Raw genomic sequence first — 19,288 nt, 5'->3', positions numbered from 1 at the left:
CTGAGACTGAAATATGGTCTGGACAAGAAAGATGTGTAACATGCTTACGCTGTATTTTCCTGGCTCTGTGTTTATGTTGTTTCCAGTAAAACAGCACTGGAAACCTAATTATGTTTTGTAAGGAAGGGGTATTAAAGACTGGTGCCCAAGTGGTTAAGGGTGCAAGTGAGGGTCTATCATCCTTATTCTTACTTCACTACACTTTACTTCACCAACCCACCATAAAGTATGTAGTATCTACTTACCCCAGTTTAGTGACTCACCAGGCTCTGATATAAGAAAAAGATGACACCCCAGGACTTTACACTTTTCACTTTTGTGATCTCAGCTGAGAGAAGCAGCAAAGCTGGGGCCTCTTATGCAGGCTTTTCCCAGGCAAGCATGGACCATATTGAGGAAGACGCAGGTGGAGGCTCTCCCATAGTTACCAACATTGTGACAAAAAATTTTCGGGACACTTTTTTGGCTGTAGGCGGAGTCTTATTATAATTAGGGGGCGGGACATGCATTTGTAGGCGTGGCACAGGGAAAAGAAAAATGTTAAGCGTGCTGCGGCGGAAAATGGGGGTGGTTTACGCTAAATAGTGGGCATAGCTTAAATGGACATGGCTCAAAGGGGTGTGGTTAGAGTCTGAGATGAATGAGGGATGGAGAGGGAAAGTGGGGGAGAGGAATAGAGGGAAAGCAGCCCCAGTTCCTACACAACAATAGAAATATGTGTATAGAAAGTTCAACAATCAGCAGATAAAGATACTCCAAACACCTGGTGTTAGCACTTCAATCATCCCGGCAACATGGTTGTTATAGTGTCAGGATGATTGAAGTGCATTATTTCTATTATTACATTGTAATCTAGAATGAAATCATTCAACTCAACATAATGCCGAATCAGTGGGATCCCTGAGTGTGTCACCTGCCACATCGCTTGTCACCAGCAGAGTCCGTCCTTGCATCAGGTGCCCCCAGCAGAGTCCGTCCTTGCATCAGGTGTCCCCAGCGGAGCTCCTCCTTACATCTGGTGTCCCCAGCGGAGCCACTCCTTACATCTGGTGTCCCCACCGGAGCCCCTCCTTACATCTGGTGTCCCCAGCTGAGCCCTTACTTACATCTGGTGTCCCCAGCGGAGCCCCTCCTTACATCTGGTGTCCCCAGCGGAGCCCTTACTTACATCTGGTGTCCCCAGCGGAGCCGCTCCTTACATCAGGTGTCCCTAGCAGAGCCCTCCTTACATCTGTTGTCCCCAGCGGAGCCCCTCCTTACATCTGGTGTCCCCAGCGGAGCCCTCCTTACATCTGATGTCCCCAGCGGAGCCCCTCCTTACATCTGGTGTCCCCAGCGGAGCCCTCCTTACAGCTGATGTCCCCAGCGGTGCCCTCCTTACATCAGGTGTCCCCAGCGGAGCCCCTCCTTACATCAGGTGTCCCCAGGGCCCCTCCTTACATCAGGTGTCCCCAGGGCTCCGGTTACCTGGAGTAGTATAACACAAGATGGGGAAAGTGACAAGAGAAGTGCCGCCATAACCCCTTGCAGCACTCTCCAGCCTCCTCCATGCTCCTCTCCCACCATAACCACAGACTTGAACGCGTCTCACAGCCGAGGCGTGGAACGCAAGCTGCTTCTTCATACACAGCACTGCTACACAGGAAGGCTTACCCAGACCATGTCAGCTTCTGGGTTACATTAACGTCATGTTACCCTCTTCACTGAAGACTTCCCCTCTGCCCGGAACCGCCCCCTAAAGGTCACGGCATGCTGGGGGGGCAGTGTGGTGTATCAGGGTGGGAGGGGCTGTGGGAATAGGCAGGGTTAAACTGGGTGAGAGGGGCTGGGCGGGATGAAGTCACACAGTGGGATTTGTGTTACAAAGACAATCTCTATTGTTAGCCACCCGGCCGGCTCCGCCTCTTGTTCTTTCGTAAAATGGCGGCATCTCCGCCGGCCGTGGACCTCTAGCGGAGGCGGTGGGGAGTCGCGAAAAATCGGGAAAAAAAGAATTTCCCGGGACATTTCCCGGGAAATGCTAAAATCGGGAAAAAGGTCCAAATCCCGGGAATGTCCAGGGAAATTCGGGACAGTTGGTAAGTATGCTCTCCAGAGGCACTGAGACCTACTCCATGTGCTCAAGCTGCAATGGATCCTGGGCCTGTCCCTATGCAAGATGAGTCCTTACCAGTCCTCCAGGGTAAAGTGGTGAACAAACTTCGCCGCATTGCTAAAGAGGAACAGAAACTTTCTGTCATGACAGAAGATCTCAGGAAAAAGAAATCTCTGCAAAGTAAGTCTGGAAACAGTAAGAGGGAAGTCTCCAAGCTGAAGTCTCTGGAGGAGGCATTAAAAAAGCAGGAGAAGTTGGTTGCTTCTCTGAAGGAGAGCACCGGTGTGTTAAGAGAAAAGTGTGAGAATGAGGAGAGATTCCAACAGATGAAGGAGAGTGCCTGTGCCAGTACCAGTAATGGCGACAGTATGGATTGGGGGTAAGGAAGTAGCTTCACATAGTGGCCCCAGTACTACCCCTGTCTCATTATCTGCCCCCCTCTCTCTCCAGCAGCCTGGGTCATCTCAGGAGGAGGTTGAGGAAAATGGCGGATTGCTGCAGACCATTATAGAAATGGAATCTCCCTTGAGTGGCACCAACCCATAAGATGAAGATCATGGGAATGCAGGATGAGATGGCGTGTATCCAGACAGAGAAGTTTCTGCTGGCTGTTAGGAGTCCCACATGGACATTAACAGTGTAGAGTAGGAATGTCGCATGAACATTGAAAACGCAGAGCAGGAATGTCGCATGACAAACCAGATTTCAGAGGTTCCTATGCAGCCAGTTAATGTGTCATCTGTCCCAGTTATGAACTATGCTAAGGCTGTGTCGGGACAAAGTCATGCTGCTGCTGGTGGAAGGGAGCCAGTTGTGCGATTTTCACCCAATGCACCTTCTTCCATTAAATGCAGGAATGTGGTACAGCTCAGGTGGAAGGGAGAAGATATTCCACACTATCAGGAGGGTGGTTGTGGATAAGATTCTAGCCATGGGATTTAAGACAGAGGATATTTATGCTCTTATCAGTCCGTCTGGTTCCTATGAATATGATTTATCCTTTGTGCGTCCAGAGTCGCTGGATCTGTTTTGGGAGCGGTTTAAGCATGTATATGGGGGCCAGCCAGACTGGAAGGGGCTTGTCCCCAAAGTTGTCTCATGTCAGCGCTTAATTAAGAATGTGACTATCCTGACAAGGAATGAGTCTATACCCCCCCCGAGGATTTATGGGTCTGGTTAAAGAGGTTTGGTGAAACGTTGTGTCCCCTAAAAAAGATTGAGGATGATAGAGGAATCTGGATGGGTGGGTGGTCAGTGTCAGTGAGGTTGAGTGTGCGTGGGAATGTGGTCCAGCATTTGCCCTCCTCTGCATTTATTGGTAGAGATAGGATTACTGTCTTCTACCCTGGTCAACCTAAGCTGTGCCGTAAATGTGGAGTCAAGGGACATTTCTCCTCTAAATGTCCAGAACAGAAGTGCTCTTTGTGTCAGGAACTGGGGCATCTGGCGAGGGACTGTACCATCTTTAAATGTAACCTATGTGGTAAGGTTGGTCACCCTTATAGCCGGTGCCCTGAAGCTTTGCACAATAAGCCAGAGCTAGTGGAGGAATTTTTCCGTCTGGATGGAGAAGAGTCTGGGTTGGCGGAGGTTGTACCAGGGGATCCTAGTGTCTCTGTCCTGTCAGAGTCCGTGTCTGTGATGCCGTCTGTGGTGTCAGTGTCCCCCCAGTCTGTGGTTCCCCAGTCAGTGTCAGAAAGTGTGGTTGTCAAGTCTGTGTCTGCACCTATTGTTTCTCCTAGTGTAGTGAAGGCAGCGGAGGGTGCTGGACCAGGGTGTATGGTGGTGCCAACCCCTTCTCGGTGTAGCAGAAGTGCGGATGGAGTGAGGGATGGATTGGATGATGGTGGAGGGGGAGGTGGGAAAGGCATGAAGGTGGCTGGTGCAGAATGCAAGGTGAATGATGTGGAGGTTGGGGTGAATGATGTGGGGGGAGGGGTTAATGGGGGGGTTTGGAATCGCATCCTGATGGCGATTAGATCTCAAAATGTTTCTTAGCTTGGATTGTGTTTAAGTTGAGGTTTGGGGTTTGTAGTTGTCATTAAAATATGTTTCTTTCTATGTTATCTTGTCAGGAAACGGTTTTCTTTATTTGCTGATGTAAGCATGCTTGTTTTTGTTTAGTTGTTGTTTATTTTTGTGTAAATATGTTTTTATTAATGAACTGTATGTTTGTATGATTTTTTAATAAAATAATTTACACTTTTAAAACCCAAGCTAATAATGATAGCTATCATACTTTGCCCTGACAGTTAACTTTTAAAAGTTTTAAAATCATCCCAAACATGATGTTATAGAGCATATTACCTAGTTGTTAGTGTTCTTTGCACAGTCTGATTCTTTCATTACCAATATTTTTATGTTTTGCTTAGCTGGGTACCTGTCCCACAAAAGAAGATAAGGAAGCATTCGCTATTGTTTCTGTACCTGTATCTGAGATTCGTGATTTGGATTTTGCTAATGATGCAAGTTCCATGCTAGCAAATTTTGTGGAACGTTTGAATGAGGGATTCATCAGCCAAAATGATCGGAGGTATGTGGTGCAATATGGGGAAGTAAGACCGTCCACCTAATAAGGCTGTCCACCTAGCAAAGTCAATCTAAATAAGGGGAATCTATGTCCACATTTAATAACCAGTCATGTGATAGGGAAATTAAAAGCAGGATTTGTTCTTGCATGTGATTAGATGATCGAAGTAGATGCTATTTTGCCTCATTTACTAAGCTAAATTAATGTTCACTTTTAATGCAAGCATTCACTTTGCTAAGTGAATAGTCTTTATTCTCATGGTACATTATCTCCACAATATCTATGGTATACAAGTTATATAGATAATTATAGTCTGTCACTGTATTACTTGGATTTAATAAGCCAGAAACCCTTTTATAGTTTAAATGTCAAATTAATCTATGTGCAACCATAAGGGGCTCACTGGCAACTCTGGCAAGCAGAGAAGAATTCACAAGAGAATTAAATTGTACCAGTGGGGATGAGTGATAAGCAAATTGATTCATATATGTCAAACATATACATTTGGCCAGTTTGCTGAGAATCCTACAGTTCACAAATTAGGGGTCTGCATGCAATATTCAAGCCATTCATAAACTGGTGAACTGCTGATTCTACTGACTTTGCGAGGGCTACAGGGCTGGTGTTACCACTAAGCAAACTAGGCAACCGCCTAGGGCTCACTATTGCCTAGGGAACCCAGCCACTGGTGTTCCTACTCTCTTCTCTCTGCAGCAAGCAACTAAGTCTCAGCATCAGCAGGCAGCCGCCGCTCTGTACGTACATAGTGTCAGAGGCACAGCAGCAGCGGAAGACTGTGTCTGTGTCCTTACTCCCGAATGAATGTAAGCAAGCAAACATTCATTGATGGGCATTAGTAGGCTGCATTGATGGTCGCTGGTAGGCTGCCATTGATGGGCGCTAGTGAGACTGCATTTGACGAGTGCTGGTGAAGCTGCATTGATGGGTGCTGGTAGGCTGCATTGATGGGCACTGGTGAGGCTGCATTTGATGGGTGCTTCATTAAAAAGGTGGGTTATACATGGGCAGGGCAAAGGGGTGGAGTCAGGGGTGGAGCCAAATGAGGCGGTGGCAAAATGAGGTTTCGCCTAGGGTGTAAAAAATCCTTGCACCAGCCCTGGAGGGCTACCTACTTATTTAATATAAAATTTGAATATTTTGCCTGTGTCCTGCACATCACAATTAAAATAATAACACACCACAGGTTATAGGCGTATACCTTCATTGATTAGACACTGGCAGAGCTTTAGCTAACACACTGGGCGCCTTGCCTGTAACCCTACACAACTCCATGAGTGCCTCAAGGTGATGGACCTTTATTCCTTCATGAAGACATTCACCATTAGCTTGATTAGTTTATTATTTTTCTTTATTATTTTATCTTCTGATTCTTTAGTCAGACCTTCACTTCCCTCTTTTAAGGCCAGCATAGAACCAGTGTATTCAGATCCACAGCAAGCACAGCAAAACCTTGGGAGCCGTACCTGGACCCCACGCTGTGCAGAGGAACTGTAATGTTTCTTCGGGCACTGGATTCTGTATGGGCGGTCACCTTGGCACTTGGTGCAACTTGTTGCATTAGTTGCAGGGTGCTATACAGGTCCAGGGGCATGGTCCACCACCTTGGAACCCAGTACCTGAAGACTCTTTCAGGGGTATGCCCACTGTGATCAGCAAAGCCTGGGCTATTTACAATCCATTATTGTGGAAAGAAAAAACAGGGTCATCCTGTATCTTTGACCATTACTGAAAAAATGGGGCTTTGTTTGCAATGTACTCAGTGTAAACTTTTCAAGCTTATCGCTAAAATTCAACTGCTCAGGGGGGCGTGGCCTGGAGTGGCATGTAAGAGGACGCTAGGGAACAGAGCTCCGCCGGCCGTATATCCGATTCAGCATATCCTGGGACTAATTCACAAGTTGATCGCCTGAAAATCACCCCCGCTGCGCTGGGAACCCCCCCGGATCATGTCGCCGACAAAAAAAGCCGTTTCAGCGGTCACAAAACTGGGACAATACCGCCGTCAGGAAGCTGAGGCCCAGGGGGAAGATGGCGCCGCCATACAGGGGGAGGAGGGGGCCGTCGGAACAGACACAGCTAAAGTGCTGGAAGCCATCACAGCTTGCCAGGAAGTAGTAGCAGCCTGCCAGACCACGGTCACAGCAAAGATTGAAGAAGTGAAAGTAGACATCTCGCTGGTAAGACAAGACTTCCAAAAGCTGAGAGAGAGGGTGACAGAGGCAGAGACCAGGCTGGGCAATGTGGAAGACTCCCTCCCCCCGCTGCAGAACTCCACAGCAGAACTGCAAGGTCAGGTTAATCAACTCCTTCAAAAGCAGGATGAGATTGAAAACAGACTGAGACGCTGTAATTTAAGATTTGTTGGCCTCCCTGAAGGAGCAGAGGGGAAAGACCCCCCCCCACATTCCTGGAAAACCTACTTCGGGACACTTATGGGAGAGATTCTTTCTCCCCCACATTTGTAGTTGAACGCGCGCATCGCTTGTCGGGAAAACCACCGCCTGCTGGAGCACCCCCACGCACGTTCATAGCGAAGTTCCTTAACTTTAGGGATTGCGACGCCATACTTCGACTCAGCAGGGAAAAAGGCAATATTCCCTTTGGAAACAAAATGATACCTGTTTTTCCGGATTTCTCTGCTGAGGTACAACGCAGAAGAAGGACCTTCACAGAAGCTAAACGACGTCTCCGAATCAAAAATATAAAGTATGCCATGCTCTTCCCAGCATGTCTGCGAGTTGAAGGAGAGGACCGCGCTCATTTCTTTGAGGATCCGGAAGTGGCCATTGCGTGGTTGGAGCAAAGAGATGCACACAGATAAGTAACCCAGACGCTCCTCATGGTTTCTTTCTTATTAAACTCCCAATTGTTTGCGGGGAGAATGGGTAATGAGTAATATTTGGTTCAGTATAGATATTGCCAAAGCTGATCTCGACACACAATGACTCTGACTGTTCTCCTCCTTTTATCCCCAGTAACACACTGGTGTGTCGTGACTGCGATTAAGTGCACTGTCACTGCTACCCCCTCCATTTTAATTTTTTTTCTTTCCCTTTTTTTTTCTATACCCAAATGCTATATGTCCTGTTGAAAGAATAGTAGCTTGTCAGGGATATGAACGGAACTGCTACTAATTCTAAAGATGCAGCAGGCTAGAAGCTACAACATAAGCTTTACCAAGTATATGCAGGACTTGCATCAACATGGTCCCTGTTCCCCACCGTGCTCAGGGAGTGTACGGTTTGTTTACATACCCTATTCAAAGTTATACAGCGTATCTTGTAGGTTTGACACTGAACAGTCCACAATCATTACCGGCGGAGGATGATCATCCTTTGAAAATCTCACTAATGGAAGTGAGCCTAGTCCTGAGATGTGTATTGTTATTCAGCGCAGTTTCGCCCCACACATCAATACCCACAACCTGAGATGGAACGAACTGTTCACTGCTATACTTACCTACTCCTGTATATGCACTATTGCTCAGTATGTACTAGTCACAGTGATTGACTATATGAGTAGGTTTTTGCTAATTTGGTTTTTTTCCTCAGGTTGGATACTGTTTATGCCATGTTGGCAGTTTGGGATAAATGCCCGCACCAGTTCAGGATTGTGCAGGGCGGGGAGGGGGGGAGGGGAAATTTCAACGGTTAAAAAACACGTTTTATTGCTATGTACTGAACGCATGTCTACACCATCATGATAGATACAATTTATTTCCAGGAAATGTTTATTTCTTTAGGTTATGTGTCTCTGTGTATATTATGCAGGTTTTCCTGAATCCTGGAGCTCGACAGCCTTGTAAATGGCCCTGATGCCTAATCTAAAATTGCTCACGTGGAACGTTCGTGGTATTAGAGACCCGATTAAGAGGTCAGCAGTATTTGCACTGCTTAAAAAACAAAAAGCAGATATAGTGACATTGGTAGAGACTCATGCAGAGGGTATGGCACATAGAACACTTAAAAAACCTTGGATAGGTTGGGCGTTCCACTCAGTCCACACCACGCATTCCAGGGGTGTGTCTATCTTAATTACTAAAACCACACACTTTGAGCTCCAGGGTTCAGAAATTGACCCACTTGGAAGATATGTATTCCTAAGGGCCAAAATTAATGGGGACCTGGTAATTCTGTTAGCACTTTACGTCCCGCCACCATTTAGTTATGAGGTACTCACCGCTGGCTTAGACTATATGGCTACGTATCCTACGATCCCAGCAATTTGGATGGGGGATTTTAATAATGTGTTCGACCCCCGCTATGGATAGAATGAGCAGTTCAGCACCCTTGTCGCCTTCCCCTTATTTAACCAGATTTGCTAGACTAATGCATAATTTTAACCTTGTTGACACATGGAGAGTCAGAAACCCCTCAACCAGAGCTTACTCGTGCTTCTCCACATCGCACCATGCCATGTCCCGAATAGATCTCATACTACTGTCTGGAGCTCTTGTTCCCAGACTTACAGACGCAGGTTTCTCTCCCCGTTCATTGTCTGATCATTGTCCCTACTGGGTCACGCTCTCTTTGTCCTGTGGTCGTCCGCCTCCCTCTTGGCGATTAAATCCCTTTTGGCTGACATTGCTCCCGGAGGACGATGACCTCCCAATGGAGTGGGAGCAATACTTCAGGACAAATGATGACTCGGCCACAGTACAGTCCGTGTGGGAAATGTTCAAACTACACGCCCGTATGACTCTTACTAGACGCATTAACCAAATTAAAAAAACATCTGAGTTGTCGATTGATAGGGCAGAGGAAAGTGTACGAAATGCTGAGGAAGGGTTTCTTAATGATCCCACCACTGATAGAGCAAACGATCTTAAACTATGCTTGAGAGCCCTTGATCAACTACATTATGAGAAGTCCAAAAGAAAGATTTTTTTTCATAAGCAGAATTCATTTGAACATGGGGAGAGAACTGGGAAGCTTCTGGCGCATCTGATACATTGTGAGGAAAGACCTCCAGTAGTGATTTCACTGCGATCTCCTGATGATGTACTGGAGACGGAACCTGGCAAAGTGTCTGATATGTTTAAAGATTTTTTTAACAACCTATACAAGGCCACAGATACGGATAACACGTCCATTATGGAGTCCTTCCTAGGGGGAATTCAAATCCCTCAACTAACTGCAGAACAGGTGGAGGAACTAGAAGCCCCACTCACAATAGATGAGATATCTAGTGCCATAGCAGGATTCCCCAGATCTAAAGCCCCAGGATCCGATGGTCTACCGGTGGAATTTTATTCCACTTACTCAGACCTGCTGATTCCCAGACTGCTTAAACTATATAATGCCATCTTTGAGAGCTCTGAAGTGCCGGCATCGATGTGCGAGGCCACTATAGTAGTGATCCCCAAACCGGGCAAGGACCCACACGCCCCGGAGTCGTATCGACCCATCTCTCTGCTTCAGGTGGATGTCAAGATACTTGCGAAAGTGCTTGCCATCCACCTGAATAAAGTTATTTTGTCCCTAGTGCATAGCGATCAGGCTGGCTTTATGCCAGGTAGAAACACCTCCTTTAACCTCAGAAGATTGTTCATAAATTTACAAGCCATTCACGATTGTCCAGGGTCACGTGTGATAGTAGCCTTAGATACTGCTAAGGCATTTGACTCAGTAGAGTGGAGATACCTTTGGTCCTGTCTTAGTAGTTTTGGCCTGGGACCTAAATTCATAAAGTGGGTGCAGCTCTTATATCAGGCCCCGGTTGTGAAAGTACTGGCTAATGGCTGGACTTCTGGACGGTTTTCCTTGACCAGGGGTACGAGACAGGGGTGTCCTCTGTCGCCGCTGCTTTATGCGCTGGCGGCAGAGCCACTCGCGATAGCTATCCGAGCACATCCTGGAGTTATGGGACTTGGTAGAGGGGAGGTGATGGAGAAAATCAGTATGTACGCGGATGACACACTATTATACTTAGATGACTCAGACAATGCCCTACCGTTAGTTCTAGACTTAATTAAAAAATTTGGTACGTTTTCTGGCCTTCGAATAAATTGGGACAAATCACAGATACTACCCTTGGACAGTTTCCTGCCACCTAGGAATAGAGCCTTATTACCTTTGCAGAGGGTAGATACTATTAAATACCTGGGGATACGGCTGACTAGAGACCCAGCAGATTATATACCATTAAACATAGACCCACTATATGAAATGATCAGACAGAAGACCCAGATATGGGCTCGCCTTCCTTTGGGAGTAATGGGTCGTATAAACCTGACAAAAATGGTTCTCTTACCCAAAATTTTATACGTGGTCTGGCATTCTCCAGTATATTTAATTCTTAGACATTTCAAGGTGATAGAAGCTATATTAAAACCATTCATATGGGGCAATAATAGACACAAATTGTCCTGACATAAATTGAGGAACCCCACTGATCTAGCTGGTACGGCCCTTCCGGATTTCAACATGTACTATCTGGCAGCGCAATTGGCACAAATTTTCCACGTTGATAAGGTAGATAAGGAGAGATTCCTCAGTTTCTTATGTCCAGAATGGTCTAGGCAGACCCAGGATTCAATGGTGATGATAACAGGGGGAGTGAAGGGGGTTGCGAGGACAGATAACCGTAGATCTCTTTTGTACCAGTACAGGAAGATCTGGAAGCTAGCTTCTGATAAGCTGAGCATACCAGAAATACACGATTTCACTATTCTATGGCATAATCCGGACCTGTCTGAGTTCTCTCTGATCCCAGACAGTGAGGTGTGGAGCTCAAGGGGGATATTCTACCTGTCCCACATTGTCAGTAACGGAAAGTTGAAGAGCTTTGATAGGCTACAAACTGAGTTTACGCTTCCAAACTATTTATTTTTCAGATACCTACAACTCTGCCATGCCTTTCGATCACAATTTCCATCAGATGATCCTGTCTCAGCACGTAATCCTCTCATGGAATCTGTGAAATACCCAGACCCAAAAAAATTGATCTCCCAATTCTATCTTATGCTGACAACACCATCAGCGACCAAAATAGCATATGCACTGAAATCTAGGTGGGAAAGAGAGGTGGAGATAGGTAGTATGGAAGATGATGAATGGAGTGATGCTCTAGATGCTTGCAAAATAGTATCACCTAAGTTGTCAGACCGATTGACTCGATTGATTTTTATATTGCACAGATCCTACCTCACACCATATAGAATCTCCAGATATAAACAAAACCAACCTGCCACATGCACACTGTGCAATCAGGTAGTGGGCACCTTCTTTCACCTAATATTGCAATGCCGGAGGATTCAGGCTTTCTGGGCCCAGGTAGTGAGATTCCTACATGACACAATGGGCTCCCCTGTCACATTACAACCCAAAATATGTCTTCTGGGAATTTTCCCAAACACAGAGATTAACAAATTTCAAAAGGTATTTCTTCATGAAACACTTTTTTCTGCAAGAAAAGTTATAGCTAGGCTTTGGATGAGGCCTGATCCTCCAGAACTCGCGCACTGGATTACAGAAGTAAATACAGTATTACCCTATAAGAAACTCATCTACACACATAGAGGGTGTCCCACTAAGTATGAAAAAATCTGGGAAAAGTGGCTTAAGGCACCTGAAACCTGTGAATGACACTGGAAAATATAAAGGCTGTTACAAAAGAACACATAGACCAATAGCTTTTTTGTTAAACCGGTGTTGGAGGGAGAAGCGAAGTGTGTAAGGAAAAAAAAATCGTTCAGCCGTGAGGTGAGAGGCTGGGGGGACCATCATCCTTTACACACCTTTGACACATCACTGATTACTCCTGGAGGAATCTTTTCTGGCACAATCTTTTCAATTTTATCATCACGATTGGGATTGTACTGTTTATGGGACTCTTTTTGGACAATCTTTGTTTTATTCACATATTTTTCCTTTTTTACACATTTATGTGAAGTGTTGCATGTCTGGAAATGTTTTACCATTGGGAATAGGCATATTGATCTTGCACGTGTTATGCTGTGTTGCACTTGCTACACAATAATTATTTATTTAAGACCTTTTATTTATTAGGGCTAATTGATGTTGCACTGATTGCTTATTTGCACATATTAACATTTTTAGACATGAATTGAACATTTTTTGTTGTCACACATTGTTATTGCTGCACTGATTGTGTGTTTGCACTTAGTAAGTTTTTTAGTTATATATTGATCGTTTATTAATTTTTTTTTTTTTTTTTTCCTTACAAACTTTTGTGACATGCACCTTTGTGGATTATTGAGTTTTTAAATATGTTTTTCATCGTTTAAGGTTGAATTGAGGTTGCAGTTTCTTGCTGATTTGCGCGTCTTCTTACACATCATTTTTTCCCAGTGGATTTGTTATTTTTACACTTTGTATTTATTATTTTATCAAAATGCTCCCCTGAACTCACTTTTATTGAGGATTAATCACTTCATTGGAGAGTTTTTTTCGTTGGTTATTCATTACCTTTATTTTCTCAGGCTTGACTCAGTCCAGAAGTAGGTATACTAGGATTCATTTTTTGATGTAACACTGGTTCACTTCTAACCTTTGGTTACACAATTAGTGGAAGATTAATTTTAAGATACAATTAATACCTGGAATTTCTGTCTTGTAACTGTTGGTATGGTTGATTGTTTCACATAATTTAGCTTTATTTAAATTAGCGCCACATATGTTTACTGTTTTATTTGCTCTTGATTGGTGTGAGAACACCCTTATGTTGGAAGCTTTATTCTTATACTCCTTTAGTTCTCTTGTTTGGTGTGCGCACAAGTATTCTACCTTTTTTTGACACAACTGGCAAAATTTCTTTAACACCATTTAGATACCTTATAAGGTACTCAGGTGTTTCCTCATTACTTTTTACCACGAGGATTCATTACAGAACTGTCTACTCTGGGTTACCGTGTACTCCTTATGAACACGCTTAACCAAAACTTTGCACTATATTTTGTGGGTATCCCACAGGAAAATACCCTCATTTGTAGCTATAGTGAGGCTGATGCAAAATCACACATGAGCATTCACTCTGCCGAAAGCCCGCACAACACTCAACTTCAGAGTAAATGATGTGTCCCTTGCACCAGAGCAAGAACTGGCTCTAACATGTGATTCTAGCTCTATTTTAGGTACACAACATGCAGCCTATTTGACTAAAGCACAATTCTCTGCATCTATATCTCAATTTATTGAACAGAATACAGTCCTAATACAGCCATCTCTGCCCAGCCCCCCAAAATGCCACACCACTTCTCTTTTTCCGGTTGTTATAATATTAAAGAAAGATGCAGATTTTTCTCCCCCAGATTGTCACTATATTGAAGAGGGAGCTTCATGCAACATGCTTAATTGTAAACAAAAATAAACAAAAGTGATGCGTTACCCATCTAAAATCTTATATACTAGCTATGTGTGTGTATGTATATGAAAATATCTCACCACACAGCCATTAATGTCTAAACCGCTGGCAAAAAAACCCCTGAGTCAAAATGTCCAAATTGGGCCCAAAGTGTCAATATTTTGTGTGGCCACCATTATTTTCCAGCACTGACTTAACCCTCTTGGGCATGGAGTTCCCCAGAGCTTCACAGGTTGCCACTGGAATCCTCTTTTACTCCTCCATGACGACATCAAAAAGCTTCTTTAGCAAGGCAGTGGTCGTCTTCGAGGTATGTTTGGGGTGATTATCATGTTGGAATATTGCCCTGCGACCCATTCTCCGAAGGGAGGGGATCATGCTGTGCTTCAGTATGTCACAATAAATGTTGGCAATCATGGTTCCCTCAATGAACTGTAGCTCTCCAGTGCCAGCAGCACTCATGCAGCCCCAGACCATGACACTCCCACCACCATGCTTGACTGTAGGCAAGACATACTTGTCTTTGTACTCCTCCCCTGGTTGCCACCACACACGCTTGACACCATCTGAACCAAATATGTTTATCTTCCAGTAACCTATGTCCTTAGTCTGCTTGTCTTCAGCAAACTGTGGGCTTTGCCATGCAGACCAATCTGATGCAGTGTGCGACCTATGGTCTGAGCACTGACAGGCTGACCCCCCCTGCAGCCTCTGCAACAATGCTGGCAGCACTCATACGTCTATTTCCCAAAGATAACCTCTGGTTATGACGCTGAGCACGTGCAATCAAATTCTTTGTTTGACCATGGCGAGGCCTGTTCTGAGTTGAACCTGTCCTGTTAAACCACTTTATGATCTTGGCCACGGTGCTGCATCTCTGTCCCAGGGTCTTGGCAATCTTCTTATAGCCTAGGCCATCTTATGTAGAGCAACATAAAGAAAGAACTTTGGGCCTGACCTCTCCTGTTTTCACCCTCGGGGGTCTGGAACTTAGCCGCAAGGAAAGCCCTCTCTCTCCATTGGCCTCCAGCACCAGGTACATGATACTAGGCCATTTTTATGTAGAGCAACAATTCTTTTTTTCAGATCCTCAGCGAGTTCTTTGCCATGAGGTGCCATGCTGAAATTCCAGTGACCAGTATGAGAGAGTGGGAGCGATAACACCAAATCTTACACACCTGCTCCCCATTCACACCTGAGACCTTTTAACACTATAGAGTCTCATGAAACAGTGGAGGGAAAATGGCTAATTGGGCCCAATTTGGACATTTTCACTTAGGGGTGTACTCACTTTTGTTGCCAGCGGTTTAGACATTAATGGCTGTGTGTTGAGTTATTTTGAGGGGACAGCAAATTTACACTGTTATACAAGCTGTACACTGACTACTTTACATTGTAGCAAAGTGTTATTTCTTCAGTGTTGTCACATGAAAAGATATAATAAAATATTTACAAAAATGTCAGGGGTGTACTCACTTTTGTGAGATATTGTATGTACATCATATAAAAAAAGCTGAAAAATCGTGTGACATAAAGTTCATACAAATTATCAACCAGCGCTCAAGAAAGTCCACAGTATTATCTTCCAACTGTTCATAAATACTTATTTTTATTATCGGTGTTCTTTCACCAAATATTTCCAAGTCTCACAAGCAATGCATTGTCCAATCGGCCTGCTGCAATGTGGATGGAACCTCTCTGTTGCTTTGTTGTTTGGGGCATACGAATAAGCTGAGGAGAGAGGCATTGAGAGGGATCACTTGGAGGACCTGGAAGGCTAGAAGGTTGGAAGGCTGATTGAATGGAAAGTTATTCTGATCCCTGCACAGAATAACTGTTGCATGCACAGGATCATGTTGTGTTACATTGGATAATATTTTTAGATTATTTACACATATATAATGTGTGTGTACATATACTGTATATATCATTTTGGAGGGGTAGTGCATAACTTTTGTTTATTTTTGACTTTATTATTTTAACTGCTAAATTTTTATATGGTGTATGTATCCGTTATGGTGCTAGCAGCTCCCAATAAAAAGTAACAGGTGTTAAAATAGCCAAGGCATAGGATTCGTGTCACAATAAGAACATGCTTGTTATTGTAAAGCTGATTGCTTCTGTCTGCAAAAGCCTTGTCATTGTGCAAGCTAACTCTCTTCTGCCTTGACATGTTCTTTTGGTACAAAGAGCACTACAAAACCCTGTAAAACATTCCCTGTTCATGAACAGATAAAGCATGCAGTCCATGATGACTGGGTCACTCCTGAAAGACCTTTGACCCCTCCCTACATTTTTACTGAATTCTATGCAGAAGAAAAAGAGTTCACAAAGACACCATTTATGTAGTTCATCCTGCTGTCTCCGTCCTAATCAAACATATCACAGTTCCTATTGAAGATATTCCTTCTTCCAAGGATTTTGCAGATAGAAAGTTTGAGATTCTCCTAAAAGCTCTCTTTCATCTAAAGGCTTGGCCTTGCAAACAACTATTGTTGCAATTTCAGTATGTCAAACTGCAGCTAACTGGCGGTAAGACAATGAACAACCAGCATGACCCTGTATTTCAGGATAGTGGAATAACAGCACTTGCCTTCTGCTCTACATTTCTGTGTAGATGCCCTAGAACATATCATGAGACATATTTCCAGAATGGTTCTAATCTCCATTCGTGTAGGGAATCTTATGGCTGAAAGCTTGGAAAGCTGAAACTGCCTGCAAAAGGTGCCTCACATTCAAGGAAGACGTGTTCAGAGAGGCACTTTACCATTTGGTCAAAGAGGTCGTGGGCAGGAAGATTTCACTTTCACAGTGGAAGGTCCATAAAGCACCATCTTCAGAAGCACTTAGCTCCTCAAAACAAAGAAGCATCCTCACTCCTAAAAGTAGTGGCGTAGCGTGGGGGGGCAGGGGGTGCCGTTGCCCCGGGCGCAACATTTGGGGGGGCGAAATAGTAAATTACTATTTACTGTGTCCCCTGCGATCCGGCAGTCATGTTTAATAGATGGTGCCCTGTGATTGGGCGAATGGGGTCATATGCTGCGGCAGGCCTGGGCGGTGCATGTGCGAAGGCTGTTCCTGGAGTCCCGTTCCGCCTCCTTATTTGTGCCGCCGCCATCGTCTCCTCCTCCTCTCCATCTGACCGTGCCGGATCTGGAACTGGGACGTCATCTGGTAATCGGCATTGTGGCAGACTGATCAATGAAAAAAAGCAGGTGAGTCGTCTCAGAGGAGGGACGGAGCAGCCGCCAGCCAGCAAGCAGTTAGGGAGAGCCACGCTACATCCATGCATTCATTTCAGCCAGCGAGCAAACTTGCAGCAAGCCTGACAGTGTAGTGTTAGTGGGGTGGGCAGTGTAGTGTTAGTGGGGTGGGCATTGTAGTGTAGTGGGGTGGGCAGTGTAGTGTTAGTGGGGTGGGCAGTGTAGTGTTAGTAGGGTGGGCAGTGTAGTGTTAGTGGGGTGGGCATTGTAGTGTAGTGGGGTGGGCAGTGTAGTGTTAGTGGGGTGGGCAGTGTTGTGTTAGTGGGGTGGGCATTGTAGTGGGGTGGGCAGTGTACTGTTAATGGGGTGGGCATTGTAGTGTAGTGGGGTGGGCAGTGTAGTGTTAGTGGGGTGGGAATTGTAGTGTAGTGGGGTGGGCAGTGTAGTGTTAGTGGGGTGGGCAGTGTAGTGTAGTGGGGTGGGCAGTGTAGTGTAGTGGGGTGGGCAGTGTAGTGTTAGTGGGGTGGGCATTGTAGTGTAGTGGGGTGGGCAGTGTAGTGTTAGTGGGGTGGGCAGTGTAGTGTAGTGGGGTGGGCAGTATAGTGTTAGTGGGGTGGGCAGTGTAGTGTTAGTGGGGTGGGCATTGTAGTGTAGTGGGGTGGGCAGTGTAGTGTTAGTGGGGTGGGCAGTGTAGTGTTAGTGGGGTGGGCATTGTAGTGTAGTGTAGTGGGGTGGGCAGTGTAGTGTTAGTGGGGTGGGCAGTGTAGTATTAGTGGGGTGGGCAGTGTAGTTTTAGTGGGGTGGGCATTGTAGTGTTAGTGGGGTGGGCAGTGTAGTGGGGTGGGCATTGTAGTGTAGTGGGGTGGGCATTGTAGAGGGGTGGGCAGTGTAGTGTTAGTGGGGTGGGCAGTGTAGTGTTAGTGGGGTGGGCAGTGTAGTGTTAGTGGGGTGGGCATTGTAGTGTAGTGGGGTGGGCAGTGTAGTGTTAGTGGGGTGGGCATTGTAGTGGGGTGGGCAGTGTACTGTTAGTGGGGTGGGCATTGTAGTGTAGTGGGGTGGGCAGTGTAGTGTTAGTGGGGTGGGCAGTGTAGTGTTAGTGGGGTGGGCAGTGTAGTGTTAGTGGGGTGGGCATTGTAGTGTAGTGGGGTGGGCAGTGTAGTGTTAGTGGGGTGGGCAGTGTAGTGTTAGTGGGGTGGGCATTGTAGTGGGGTGGGCAGTGTAGTGTTAGTGGGGTGGGCATTGTAGTGTAGTGGGGTGGGCAGTGTAGTGTTAGTGGGGTGGGCAGTGTAGTGTTAGTGGGGTGGGCAGTGTAGTGTTAGTGGGGTGGGCAGTGTAGTGTAGTGGGGTGGGCAGTGTAGTGTTAGTGGGGTGGGCAGTGTAGTGTTAGTGGGGTGGGCATTGTAGTGTAGTGGGAAGGGCAGTGTAGTGTTAGTGGGGTGGGCAGTGTAGTGTTAGTGGGGTGGGCAGTGTAGTGTTAGTGGGGTGGGCATTGTAGTGTAGTGGGGTGGGCAGTGTAGTGTTAGTGGGGTGGGCAGTGTAGTGTTAGTGGGGTGGGCAATGTAGTGTTAGTGGGGTGGGCATTGTAGTGTAGTGGGGTGGGCAGTGTAGTGTTAGTGGGGTGGGCAGTGTAGTGTTAGTGGGGTGGGCATTGTAGTGTAGTGTAGTGGGGTGGGCAGTGTAGTGTTAGTGGGGTGGGCAGTGTAGTGTTAGTGGGGTGGGCAGTGTAGTGTTAGTGGGGTGGGCAGTGTAGTGTAGTGGGGTGGGCAGTGTAGTGTTAGTGGGGTGGGCAGTGTAGTGTTAGTGGGGTGGGCATTGTAGTGTTAGTGGGGTGGGCAGTGTAGTGTTAGTGGGGTGGGCAGTGTAGTGTTAGTGGGGTGGGCATTGTAGTGTAGTGGGGTGGGCAGTGTAGTGTTAGTGGGGTGGGCAGTGTAGTGTTAGTGGGGTGGGCATTGTAGTGTAGTGTAGTGGGGTGGGCAGTGTAGTGTTAGTGGGGTGGGCAGTGTAGTGTTAGTAGGGTGGGCAGTGTAGTTTTAGTGGGGTGGGCATTGTAGTGTTAGTGAGGTGGGCAGTGTAGTGGGGTGGGCATTGTAGTGTAGTGGGGTGGGTATTGTAGAG

General features: G+C 45.8%; 1 protein-coding gene across 3 annotated transcripts in view; it reads left to right on the top strand.

Moving 5' to 3' along the window:
* The window catches only part of ITPR3 (inositol 1,4,5-trisphosphate receptor type 3), a 475,039-nt gene that overhangs the window by 127,347 nt on the left and 328,404 nt on the right, over positions 1–19,288 (top strand). For all 3 annotated transcript variants that reach the window (XM_073616048.1, XM_073616047.1, XM_073616046.1), the window contains exon 13: positions 4,468–4,628. In XM_073616048.1, coding sequence (XP_073472149.1) covers positions 4,468–4,628 — 161 coding nt within the window. The remainder of the gene's footprint in view (positions 1–4,467; positions 4,629–19,288) is intronic.

Source organism: Aquarana catesbeiana, linkage group LG02, assembly GCF_042186555.1.
Source record: "Aquarana catesbeiana isolate 2022-GZ linkage group LG02, ASM4218655v1, whole genome shotgun sequence".
In the NCBI taxonomy this organism is placed as follows: domain Eukaryota; kingdom Metazoa; phylum Chordata; class Amphibia; order Anura; family Ranidae; genus Aquarana; species Aquarana catesbeiana.
This window is presented reverse-complemented; position numbering and strand designations above follow the sequence as displayed.